At 45.2% G+C, this 13259-nt stretch overlaps 1 protein-coding gene across 8 annotated transcripts in view; it reads right to left on the bottom strand.

The window, feature by feature from the left end:
- ACACA (acetyl-CoA carboxylase alpha) overlaps positions 1-13259 on the bottom strand; it is a 239190-nt gene that overhangs the window by 114525 nt on the left and 111406 nt on the right. For 6 of the 8 annotated variants that reach the window (XM_061604841.1, XM_061604839.1, XM_061604846.1 and 3 more), the window contains 5 exons: positions 6641-6784; positions 5967-6063; positions 5358-5465; positions 1407-1463; positions 991-1035 (listed from right to left, as the gene is read on the bottom strand). In XM_061604841.1, the coding sequence (XP_061460825.1) occupies positions 991-1035; positions 1407-1463; positions 5358-5465; positions 5967-6063; positions 6641-6784 (451 nt within the window). The remainder of the gene's footprint in view (positions 1-990; positions 1036-1406; positions 1464-5357; positions 5466-5966; positions 6064-6640; positions 6785-13259) is intronic. The other 2 variants (XM_061604842.1, XM_061604843.1) reach the window with 1 other exon arrangement.

Genomic DNA, 13259 nt, shown 5'->3' with positions numbered 1-13259 from the left:
GGCTGTTAATCTGTGGGAATTAACTTTTTTCCTTTGTGTAGGTGCACTTAGATTTCAAAACATGCCTACAGAATACCTGACCGGTGAATTCATTAATAGACCAACAGATTACCATCTTTGTGTTATGTGAGTTGTAGGCTGCGTATACACCATATAAATCATATTTAAAGGACATGGTTTCCTCCAAAGAATCCTGGGAACTGTAGTTTACCCCTCACGGAGCTACAATTCCCAGCACCCTAACAAATTAGTTCCCAGGATTTTGGGGGGTAAGTAATGTGCTTTAAATGTAAGGTGTGTAAGCAGCTGTAATCCAGCAACATCAAGAGGTTCCCTTGACAAATTCTGACAGGCAGCAGTTCTCCTGAGCTCTCAGATAGAAGCCCTTCCCAACCTCCATTTAACAGGAGGTGCTAAGGATTACACTAGGCCTCTTCTGCCTGCAAGCTTCTTCATTCTAAACACTGAACTCTAGGGCTTTTGCCTATTCGTCGGGGCATGGCGGCTTCATCCAATATGGCTGTTTTAAGCTGTCCCACTTCTGGTCATGTGACTATGCCATGGGATAGGGATTGGCCAAAGTCATGAATGGAGAACCTGTAGCCTTGTAGGTATTACAGGGCCTCCACTCCCATCACCAATGGCCATTGGCCATGATAGCTAGAGCTGATGGGAGTTGGGAGTCCTACAACTTTACCAAGGACAAGAAAGCCAGAAGCATCACTGACATCAGACATAAGTATTAGAACTGTTAACTTTCAGGATGTGCATTTGAGCTTGCTTTTTCCTCCTCCCTCCCCATTCCTTTTTCCTTGTGTGTCATGTCTTTATTTATTTATTTTTTATTATTATTATTATTATTATTATTAAGCCTGGCCTAAAGTATACAAAACACACACACACACACACACACACACATATATATATAATCCTTTAAGTCCTCTAACAAACTGAAAGATAAAAATTAACCAACGAACGCCATCTACTTACATGAAATCTTTGGTCCACCTCACAGTTGACCTGTTTCCTGAAATCCTTATGCGCAAAAATAAAAATAAAAAACACGGAAAGGCGGTGCAAGGGTGGCAGGAAGGATAAAGGGGAGGGGAGAAGCAGAAGAAAGCTAGCAATTAGTATATAAATTAAAAACGAATTAAGGCAAAAATCACAAGCGGCTGAATATTGTCATCACCCTCAATTCTCAATTAATTTTCTCAAGAGAGAGAGCTTATTGAAAAACCATCGCGCAGTTGGAGAGGAACAAATAAAATAAAAAGCAATCGTGAACGCAATTCCCCCTTCTCCCCCCGCATTAAAAGTAAGGTTTGCAGTATTGTAAACGCTGTATTTAAAAACAAAATGAGGCATGTATACACCTACAGAAGGAGAGAGAGAGATCAAAATACCTTTTGTGCCACTAAGAAAGTCAGCCGTCGGATGCCATGGTCGATCAGGATAGATTTCTGGAAGAAAAAGAAACAAAACTGAAGGAAGCATATTAAGTCTGACTGGCAAAAAGGAAACTTCTGAATTTCAAATTTAATAGGTGTTTGGGTGTTTTGACCCCATTCTTCAAACAAAAATTTACCAGAGCCATTTATGTACACTAAAATCATCATGCAAGAATAGTAAACAAAATTAAAACAGCAGATCAAGACAGCATGAAAAACTGAGCACGTCATAGTTAAAAAGTTCTTTAAAGGGTTGTTGTTTTTTTACAAAAGGCTTTCCCCAGGTGCAGAAAAAAAAATTACAATTTAGGTGTCAGGTATGTCTCTCTAGGGTGAGTATTCTAGATTCAGGATGCCACTACCAAGGTGATGCTCTCTCCAAGCTAAGAGTCCACATTGGAAAACCTACGTGGAATTCATTCCTACCTAGAGGGGTTAGGGCCCAAAAGAACATTTGCCCAAAATCTGCTGCATCTAAACTGTGGCCCAGATTTGTTGCTCAGGATGGAGGGCAGGAAGAGGGTTAAGATTGCCTCACAACTGGGCCAACCTCTAGGTTAGATTACTGCCACGCATTGTACGTGGGGCTGCCTTCAAAGATGTTTCAGAAATTGCAGCTAGTACAGAATTCAGTGGCCAGATTGCTGACTAAGGAGATTTTAATGCATAAAGCCAATTCTGGCATGACTTCACAGGCTGCTAATTCATTTCCGGGCTCAATTGAAAGTCCTGATTTTGACCTGTAAATATCTCAGGGACCCCCTCTCCCCATATGAACCTACCAGACCCTGTTCGGAGGCCCTTCTCTGTGTTCCTCCACCGAGCAAGATGCAGAAGGTGGCAACACGAGAATGGGGCCTTCTTGGTGGTGGCTCTGTTTGGGGAAAGCTCTCCCCAGGACAGTACACCTGGCACCATAATGTTGACTTATGGAGGGTAGCTAACTTATGTGTTCTAGCCTTTTAAAGCTCACCTTTTAAGTGAAGTGGGTAGGATTTGTCTTTATAAATATTCTTGGATGAGCATGTTTAGGTATTGTGTTTTATATGGAGTTTTAATGTGTGTGTTTTTTATTGTGTATGTCACTTTGGGACACTCTTGCGGGTCAAAGGGCATAATATCTAGGCTGACTGATTCCTTTCACTTTAGAATAAACCTTATATGGAGTTGTCACTGGTCAACCTGGCTTGGGGGAGAGGGCAGGGGGAAGCAGTGGTGGATTTCTTTCCAGCCTCTCTGACAGTGAATGCAAAACGCACTTGGAGAAGTGAGTGAGATTATTACAAAACTGCAAGAGGCGGAGCATGAGAGCTTCTGTGGTGTAGAGGTCAGAGTGCTGGGCCTGGGAGATGCGGGTTCACATCCCCACTCTGCCATGAAGCTCACTGGGTGACCTTTGGCCAGTCACTGCCTTTCAGCCTAATACCTCACAGGGTTGTTGTGTGTGTGGGGGGGGAGAACCTTCTATGGCACCTGGAGCTACTTGGAGGAAAGGCGGGATGTAAATGAAATAAAAAATGGGGGTGGGGGAGGATTAGACTATTTTATACTGAAACGACCAAACTTTACTCAAGATGTTTTCTGCAGTCCGTTGCCGGAGACTATGGAGATGGTTGTCTTGTCAGAAACACTCTCTCACTCTCTCCCCTCCTCTAAATTCTCTAAACTAGAAATGAAAAAGGCATTAAATAGAGGAGAGAGCCCCAATGCCACAACATCAGGAACAACAACAAAAAAATGCCCCTTTCCAGAGCAGACGGCAGTATTTTCACTATGGTTAAAGCCCTTTGAAAATGAGCATCTGAATAGTCAAGGCGGGAAAGGAAGAAAAGAACTTTAATAATAACACTGTGATTTTTATTATTTTTTTTAAAAAGATTGTTATTGCTTTTAAAATTCCACAAGTGTCAGACAATAAGTATATAGCAATGGGATTCTGATTACATTGTAATAATGTGGACCTCCCAGCGACTCAACAACGATTACAGCGCTATTAGAGACTAGCACCTGGAGAAACTCCATTTCCACTGACTGCTTCAATCTCCTCCACAAGTAATTTACAAGTATACGATCCTAATTTCTATCAAAAAAAGGGGGTGGGGAAGGGAAGGGGGGTGGAAAAAACCTTGCTCACAACATGCTGTGACTGGAAAATGATTTGGACAATTTGGATCAAGCCATTTGATAGCTTAATGCGCAACACCTCCCCCTCCCCCAGTTGTAGACAGACACTCTTTTTAAAAATGCCTCAAGCATCTTCATGCTAATGAGAGAAAAAATCTAGTTTGGCACTTTATTTATAAAAAGAAAGACAGAAAAATTCTGATCTGGAATGAAGAACGTATTGGTGGGATGCCTTTGTGCATGTGTCAAATTGAGACATGTCCTAGCTGCATTTTCCAAATTTATCCACTGTCAGCTGTTTGTTCTGTTTTCATCTGTGCTAGGGTTGGCGTTTGACCAGCCCAATTAAAAGAAAAATGAAGAGTTAAGCCAATTAAGAATGTCAAGCATTTAAATAGAAGAACAGTGACATAGAGGGGGAATAGATCTATGCGAATTGCAAAAACCATTGCTGTCAATAACAGCCTTTGCCAGCTCTTTTGAACTACGACTCCCGTCAGCCATAGCCAGCACAGCCAATGATGGCAGTTGCAGTCCAAAACAGCTGGAGAGCACCAGGTTAGCGAAGGCTGTTCTGGAGGATTTCAGAGTCCATCACAGCGCATGTTGTCAGATGTACATAACAAGGAGATCAGAAGCACCCCAGGTTCAACTAACCACAATTCCTCATGTTGTCCAAATGTGGAAACTGCAGTTAGCTGAAAGCTTTGGTTTGTCAAAATAAGCCAAGATCAATCCATGTCTGACCTTAGCTCATTTAGACAAACCATTGTTCTAAATTAGCTGGTTTGGATGAAGTGTCAAACCGCAGTTTACAGGAGTGGAGGAGTGGGGAAGCGCAGGATGCTGAGGCTGACTGACGTAACACTAAACTGTGGTGGCCATAAACTCTGAGCTCAGCCTGATACCAAGGTATCTGTGGCATGGCTGAGTCCAGAGGGCATCCAGCTGGAGGCAGATGTCAGGCTGCGAAGTAAACAGGGGTCCTCAGACAGGACCAGATCCTTCTAAAAATATCATATAGAATGAATTATCTTTCTCAGACTTCAATATCTTCTGGAATGCCTTTTGCAATATGAGCCTACCCAGACCTTTGCTTCTTCATCTGAGGTCCTTCTCGAGGCCCTCCACTTAGGGAAGCTCAGAGGATAACGACACAGGAGAGGGCATTTTCAGTTGTGGCTCCCCATTTGTGGAACACTCTCCCCAGTGAAGTCTGTCTCACACCTTTGCCACCATCTTTTAGGCACTTAACCTTTCCCCATCAGCTTCTGATAGGCTATGATTATGTTTGTTTTCTGGTAGCTGTGCTGCCGGATCTTTCTGCTGCTGTTATATGAATTATAGTAATTGATTTCATTCATTAATTGCTTCCCACAAGGCATCCAAAGGCAATTTACCATATGATAACATATATGAAACTGTTCTGTATATAGAAAAACAGTTAACACAACTGCATACATATAGAGCCCAATTTAAGAAAACAATCGTAAATGTGAAAACAGATTAAAAACAACAGCAGCACTTCCATAAAATCAATTCAAATCCAAGACCAACTGAGATAAAGTTTTTGGAAAGCTTGTTGAAAAAGAAACGTCTTTAACAAGTGCCGAAAAGACAACAGAGGAGGTGTCTGATACGCAATGGGAAGGAGTTCCAAAGGGTAGGTGCCACCACACTAAAGGCCCGAATCCGACATTGTGCAGAACAGACCTCCTGAGAGGATACTATCAGCTACACGTACAAAGAAAGATAAACCCTAAGAGGCTGCGCCATACTCACCTTCATTTGCGTGAACTCTCGGAACATAGCAGCCAGCCCTTCATCATCGATGTCGCAATCAGTCTTAATGGCAATGTTCAGGATGTGAATTGGCTCTTCTCTAGCACTCTGCGGTGAAAAAGATAATCGTGCCTTACAATGTACCAAAGAGGGATGGACATTACCATCCTTCAACGACTGGGGACAAAAACAAACTCTGTGTATGACACGGAATTTGGAATACTTATTACTGTCATTTTTTAAAATTGGAATGGAATGTTCCTCTGAGAAATTCTGAAGAAATATAGAATTTAATCTTCAAAAGTTTTAAGGATACAAATCCACACTCTGGTTAACTGCAAGACTACACTACTGTAATGCACTCCATGTGGGGCTGCCCTTGAAGAAGGCCCAGCAGCTACAACCAAGAACAGAATGTTTTAGTGACAAGAAATATTCAGTATTATGAGGGGGAGGAGAATGAAAGAGTAGGCTTAGGCAGATAGGAACAGGCACAATCCTTAGGGTCACCTAAGGTCAATCCCCACCTTGGCAGCAGATACACACACACCTCTTTCAAAATTCCCAGCCATTGCGACAGTCAAAAGGAGCCTACCAATAATATCGTACCTTGTCTTCATCGTATAAGGATGGGTGACCTGCTTCCGGGAAGGTAGGGCTTTGAGGTGGAGAGTCACAAAAGCATCCCATGATTTCATCAAAGAGCCTGAAACAAACAAAGAACAATTAGCAGCACACCCCCCAATCACAGCAGGATTCCACGCTCTTCCACATTGGCTGATCTGGCTGTGTGGATCAGGCATGACCAAAGCACCCCCCTTTAAAACTTATTTGCATAAGACTCCTCCAATCCCCAAGCCCCTATCAGAGATCTCACAGATTAAGCGGTACATAAATACTGTGAATAAATAAAAGGAGGCGGCTCTTACTGGAGGGCATCCCCCTAGCGCAGGCAACTGGGCTCACTCTCAGTGCCGATCAGCTGACCAGCGCTGGGAGCATGCCTTCAAAGGGGCTCAATGTAACCGCCGATCAGCTGACCCAGAGAATTGCTAGAAAGACAAGGCAGGGTTAATTTTAACAATTAGAACTGAATGCTGCAGTCTGAGATTTTAGACTATGCAATGGGTCATCTGTATATGGGATGGGGTGGAGGTTGGCACTGCAGGTAGTAGAAATGGGGCCAAGCATATTAGGAGAGGCTAAGAATGGAGGCCAGCCTGAGAAGGAGAGAGACGTGTGAGACACTCTCCTAAACACATGGGCTCTTTCCCCTTGCTTACCGGACAAAGTCTTCGAAGGTCCGTAAGGAGACCATGCCGCCCATGCGCTGGCACGGTGGGGTGAACGAGTTGTCCAAGAGAACGTCACTGACGCTGGCCACATGGGCCATCCCATAATGGTTGAGGTTGGATGAGAAGGACATTCTGGAAGAGCAGTTTTCAAATCAGAACATACATTAGGAGGGACGCAGAGGCCCAAAGGTATCATGGAAACGGGAGATAGGGGAGGAGGTAGAGAAACGTGGTTTGAAGCCACTAAAGAGGCTTGCCCTTTTTTTAAAGGGCTTAAAAAAAACTTTGAACATCAACTCTTATTAAGTATAAATTGGATTCTAGATTTTGTGATGCAGTCCTATGCACAGGTACTCAGAAGTTAGCTATGCTGTTATTAGTGAGACTTCACACCTAAGAAAACATGTAGAGAGTGGCAGCCTTCAACAATCCACTTTCATTCATTCATTCATTCATTCACACCTCTCTCTCTCTATATATATGCACTCACATGGCTGAACTTCATATAATATGTGGCTATCTCCAGGATGATTTATGTACTTTGTACTTTAAATATCATTTAAATGGAGTTTCCATAGAGAGAGAGAGAGACCCTAGGACCAAGGCATTAGATTTATCAGAGCAATCCATAAAAGCAGCACAAAATAAAGCAATTTTCCCCTTTGGGGATATGAAACAACAGTGCCCTTCAATGCACTTATACGCTATTCAGTTACCTCCAATACACTTGGAATGAAGCCAGATTAGGTTGTTGAGCAGTTTGCTAACTAGAGCTCCAGAAAGAGTGAAAAGGAGTACAAAATGGAGTATTACAGAATGGAAAGAGGAGTCAAAACACAATCCTCATCGCCGGAATGCCCATTCCATTCTGTGAAGCCATTTTTTTAAAATGGAAAACAAGAGGTCAGAGCAGGACAATGTACTGTCAGATTATCACCATCTTGGTCCTTCTTTGCACGGAATCCACCTCAGATTTGCTATGCTATATTTGCCGAAGTGGATTCCTATTACAAATGGTTTGTGGACCTAATTGAAGTAGGCTCTATAAAGCTGGCACACTTTAACTTTTTGCCCAAGTGTTGGAGGTAGATAGTATGTCAGAGATGGCAAACATCAGTGGCCCTCCAAGTGTTGCTGAGACTCCAGCTCCCATCAGCCCCAGACAGTACCCATCATTCCCAACAGCCAGGGATGATGGGAGTTGGGAGTCCAGGGGCATCTGGAGGACCACAAGTTCCCCATCCCTGTAATACAGAGGGGAGTCCCACAGCAAAACAAGCTACCAACGTTCAGCCCCAATAAGCCAAAAGGATTTCCAGGAATAATGAGAGAGCACTGGATTTATACTGGGAGCTAGTACAGACTAGTTAGAGCTAAGATTTTTAAAAAAGTTTCACTTATACACAATTACTGCAATCTATCTGCTTCAGCTGTCCACGGTGGTTCCAATGAGTCCCCCAGAGCTTCACGTAAGAGGGGCTTCCCCTGTCTCTTAAATGTTACGGACTATTTTACGAACGGAGCTCCATGCATGCAGAGCTTTGCAGCTCAGCCAATTACTGTGTTTGGTCTCATTATGCTTGCCACAGCTGCTATGGATATAGAGCCTCTATTACTTCATCCAGTTGAGACTAGGATAGGGAAATGTTGGCCATCCAGATGTTGCTGAACAGCCCCACCCAGCATGGCCAATGGCTGGGGATGATGGGAGTTGTAATTCAGCAACATCTGGAAGGCGAAAAGTACCCCACACCTAGGAGTGTAGTCGTCTGGGTCTTGGGGATTCTTAGACCCTTTACTTTTTTAGGAGCAGGGTCCCAGCAGGACCCTATGTCTCCAGCATCCTGTGAGCCAAGTGTATTAGCCACTGAGAAGAGTCTTGTCCTTTCCTGCTGACTGGAGCCATTCAAAGTGAAAAAAGATGAGTCAGCCACTGAGAAAACTCTTCTCAGAAGCCAACCCTCTCTCCTTTCATGTTTATTGGTTCCTAGGGATGTCTGTTTCTGTGGGAGAAGGCACTAACAAGAATCTCATTTTCAACTCAGCAGCAAAAAAGGGGAAGAGGACATGGCAGTGACTAACATGATGAGAACTGAATCTTCCACTGCTGCTGGGCACTATAGGGTTGGGAACATCCTGTCTGAAACCCAGGAGAGCTGCTGCCAGTCAGTGTAGGCAATACTAACTCAGATGGATCAATAGCCTGACTCAGTATAAGGCAACTTCCTATATTCCTATCCCCATACTGCAGGGATGGGAAAGCTATGGCTCTTCAGATGTGGCTGGACTCCAACTCCCATCAGCCTCAGGCAACAGGGCAATGGTCAGGGATGATGGGAGTTGGAGTCCAGCAACATCTAGCAGGTCACAAGTTCTCCATCCCTGACATATTGCAAGTGAGGGGCTGAGGCAGCCTAAAGCCACCCACTTCGTTTACGGGAGAGGAGTAATTTGAACCAGGGCCTCTTTGACTTTCCGTTCAGTCTCTTAGCTCCTCTTGGGACCACAAACCTCAGCTACACAGGAGCTCTGATTATACGCAAACAAGAAGGTGAGGTCCGAGTGCAGAAAGTAATCCGCGAAAGGCTCTGAGTTTGAAACACATACTACACAGTATGCTTATGATATTGACAATAAACATGGTTGGGAGAGGACTGAAGCTCAGTGGTGGAGCTTCTGGGTTCCAGGTCCAATTCCCGGCATGTCCAGTTAGGGCTGGGAGAGAAGCCTTTTCTGAAATCCTGGACAGCCACTGCCAGTCAGTGTAGACGATACTGAGCTAGATGGACCAATGGGCAGGAGGCAGCTTCTTGTGTGTCTCTCCGTATTATGGGGAAGGACCACAGCTCAGTGGCAGAGCATCTGCGCTCCATGCAGAAGGCCCCAGGTTCAGTCTCCGGCATCTCCAGGCAGGGCTGGGAATGTCCCCTGCCTGAAACCCTAGAGAGCCTCTGCCAATCAGTGTAGACAACCCTCAGCTGGGTGGGCCAACGGGTCTGACTCACTACAAGGCTGCTTCCTATGCGGTCTCGCAGCCTGGAAGTCGTCTCGGACAGCCTTCACCAACCTGGCCGCCCTCCGGCTGTTTTGGACTAGGCAGTACGGCCAATGTTCAGGGATGATGGGAATTTGTCATCTTGAGGGTACCAGGTTGGGTAAGGCTGGTCGAGGATTTCATTCTCTCTCCTTTAAAAGCAACAAGAGCATACATCAGCTTTCCCCCTCCCGAACAGAATTTATTGTCCTCAAATTGCTTTTGTTCATCTACACCTATGAAATGAGCTACTTTAATGTAAAGATGCAGATGACAGGGTTAAACAAAAACAAAAAACAATTTGAGCTTTAAAAGATTTCGTAAATCTTTTATAAACAGAGGTTACAAACAGACATATATATACACACAAAGCAGCCGCTTGCACTGAAAGTGGTTAACACACACTAGGACAAGATAAACCAGCCTTCCCCAACCTGGGGCCTTCCAGATGTTTTGGACTACAACACCCATCGATCCCAGCCAGCATAACTATGTATGAGGCCAGTGCAGACTCTGCATCGACCATCTTGGGCCCTACAACTGGCAGGCGAGGCCTTGGTGGTGCCGCCACTGGGGTCTGCCCACTTTGCATTGACCTGTGACAGGGCCTTTCGGTGGCGGCTCCATGTTTGTGTAATGCCCTCCCTAGTGAGGTGTGTCTTTCTCCCTCATTACTGACTTTCAGGAGAAATTTAAAAACATTCTGTTTACCCAGTAGCTTGATGGCTCAAAGACTATTCTTAGCAACCCTGAGATCACTGGCTGAGATTATTTATTTATTTTATTTAATTTATATACCGCCCTAAGCCCAAGGGCTCTCTGGGCGGTGTACATAATGTTTTTAACTGTATTTGTTAAAAAAAAAAATCAATGCTTTATCCGCCCTCCTGGGCTCCTTCGGGAGGGTGGGATATAAGTTAAATGAATACTAATTTAAAAATACATTCATTTTCCTCCTTCTTAGTATGTGATTTTTGATAGGGGCAGGGGGAATCAACCTCATTTCAAACAGTTTTTGATTGGTCTGCAAGCACATTTCATATAGTACGGCTTTCGCCAACCTTGTGCCTTCCAAATGTTTTGAATGACAGCGCTTTACAGCACTGATGGGAGTCCTAGACCAAAATACCCGAGATGTGAAGGCCCAGGAGGGAAAAAAGGAACTGGGGGGGGAGGGAGGGGGAACCTGTTTTTTTTTTCCAATTTGTCAGAGGAAAAAAACAGAAAAATTAGGAAAAACTACACACGCGCACAAATTGCCCCAGTTTTTTTTTCCAGGCCTGCGCATCTCTAAACTCACCCTGCTTTTCATGTCATCCACAGGAAGGGCTAATGTGGCTCCCAACATGGACCACTGGGAGGCAACAGTCTAAGGATGGGGAGCCTACTCCCTTCCAGGTGCTGCTAGACTACAACTCCCATCATCCCTGACCATTGGCAGTGCTGCCTGGGGCTGATGGGACCTGGAGTCCAGCAGCCTCCGGAGGACCAAATGTTCCCTGTGCCCGCTGTGTTAGATTATCTGCTTTCAACACTACGGTTTAGGGAAACCTAGATCTATCACTTTCAAAGGTGTGCTCTCTCTCTCTCACACACACACACACAGGGCAAGGCAAAATTGTTCCTTTGGTGCTTTTGCATCTGCCAGTCCACCAAGGGCCTCACCCAGAATCAGGAAGCTTCCTACAGCCATGTAGGGGTCAGCAACTAGAAGCCCCAGGGCCGATCAGGCCTCCAGAAGGCGCTGCTGCAAGCCACCACTACCATCCCTTGCCAGCAAAGAAATATGGAGAAATGAAGTCTATGGCAAGGAGATTTCCCAGGAAACTACTTAGGGTGTATGTGCCACCAGCACATCGCTGGATGAATGGGAAGAGTTACTGCAGGCCGGGTGACCAAAAACGGCCCTCCAGGCCTCCCTATCTGGCCCCTGGAACTCTCCCCAGGCCACGCCCCTCACCCACGCTGCTTTGCACCCTCTTTGAAAGTTTTTGTCTGGGTGGAATGTGTCCTTGAACTCCGATAATGCCTTTCGCTTCCCTGGATGGAAGATAGAGGGGAGTGCAATTGTGTCAGGGTGTGTCTAGCTCACTGTACAAAAATGAAATGTACGTTTGTGGCCCCGTTTGCGTCTGGCCTCAGTGCACCACTGGCATGTGGCCCCCGACAGGCTGTTCAAAAGGGAATGAGGCCCTCAGGTTTGTCGGGATGTGGAGAGCTCCCCCTGTGATGAGTGTGTGTAAAAACTAGCCTACTGTACATGTACTGCCCTGCCCACCATGGAGGAGAATAATGCCATCAATGGCTACTAGTCAGGATGGCTATATCGCCTCCAGTATCAGAGGCAGTCTCCAAATACCAGTTGCTGGGGACCACAAGACAGAGGGGGCTATTGTGGCTCATGCCCTGCTAATGGGCTTCCCAGAGGCATCTGGCTGGCTACTGGGAGATCAGGATGCTGGACCAGATGGGCCGCTGGCCTGATTCAGCAGGACTCCCCTCCTGTCCTTAATGAATCAAGGGGAAATTCTGCTCCACTAGCAACTTGTCGGTTCTTCAGTGGAACTTGGTCTATGCGCTGTTTACAGGCAAAAAAGCAGGATATCAATAGATATATAATAAATGAAAAAATGTATGTATGTGTTTTTAAAAAAGAGACATTGTGAACTGTTACATCATTTTAGACTTTGAGGGAAGGCTGCCTTGTTGCAGTTGCCTGCTTCATATCCACAAACATTTGCTTGGCATCACCAGGAGTTGAAACCTTTTTAAAATCACAGAAATAGAGAGGGGAGGATGGAACGGGAGGGAAGGCTGCTATGAGAACACACCTAAACTTGTTGCTGGGGCCTCCAAGTCAAAAACAAAACACTCTTGTAAGCACGGTAGGTTTGGCTCTTGGGTAACAGTCAGCCTGGGCTGTGTGTCTAAATAAGTGATGCCTGCTGGCCACAGCAGAAAACTACCAATGCAGAACATGTTTTGTGTTGAAGTCCAATTCTCCTCCCTGCAAACGGGGTCTGTGGTAAGTCTGTGCAAACGGGAATGGTGAAACCAAGGAGGCAAGTGTGTTCTCCAACATACAGGAATTACTAAGATGGGAACTATGTTACACAGCCAAGTCATTTTCTCAACCTTGAGCCTTAGGAGAGCATCCACTTTGAATTCAGAAACTCCCAGGTTCAGTCCCCAGCTATCTCCAGGTAGGGCTTTGGAACACTCCCTTTCTGAAACCCTGGATAGCTGCTACCAGCCAGTGTAGCCAATACTGAGCTAGAATGGCCACTGTTCTGGCTCAGTACAAGGCAACCTCCTATGGATTTCACAGTTCTGTAATGGGAGCATACCAACAGCCTGCTCCGGATCCCCACTTCAGGTAGGATCCAAGCTGGAAGAAAGGAAAAGAGCTGAGCTCTGTCAGCTCTGGTCTCAGCGGGAAAATTTGACATGCAAGCATGCAGAATACAGACAACTGCCCAGAAAAAGAGAACGGTTTTGGCATCTCTTATGAAAAGCACCCTGGAATAAGGTATCCATTCGATAATCTCCGACTGGAGAATGGCCGGCTGGTAA

Source organism: Rhineura floridana, chromosome 21 (genome assembly GCF_030035675.1).
Source record: "Rhineura floridana isolate rRhiFlo1 chromosome 21, rRhiFlo1.hap2, whole genome shotgun sequence".
Lineage (NCBI taxonomy): Eukaryota > Metazoa > Chordata > Lepidosauria > Squamata > Rhineuridae > Rhineura > Rhineura floridana.
This window is presented reverse-complemented; position numbering and strand designations above follow the sequence as displayed.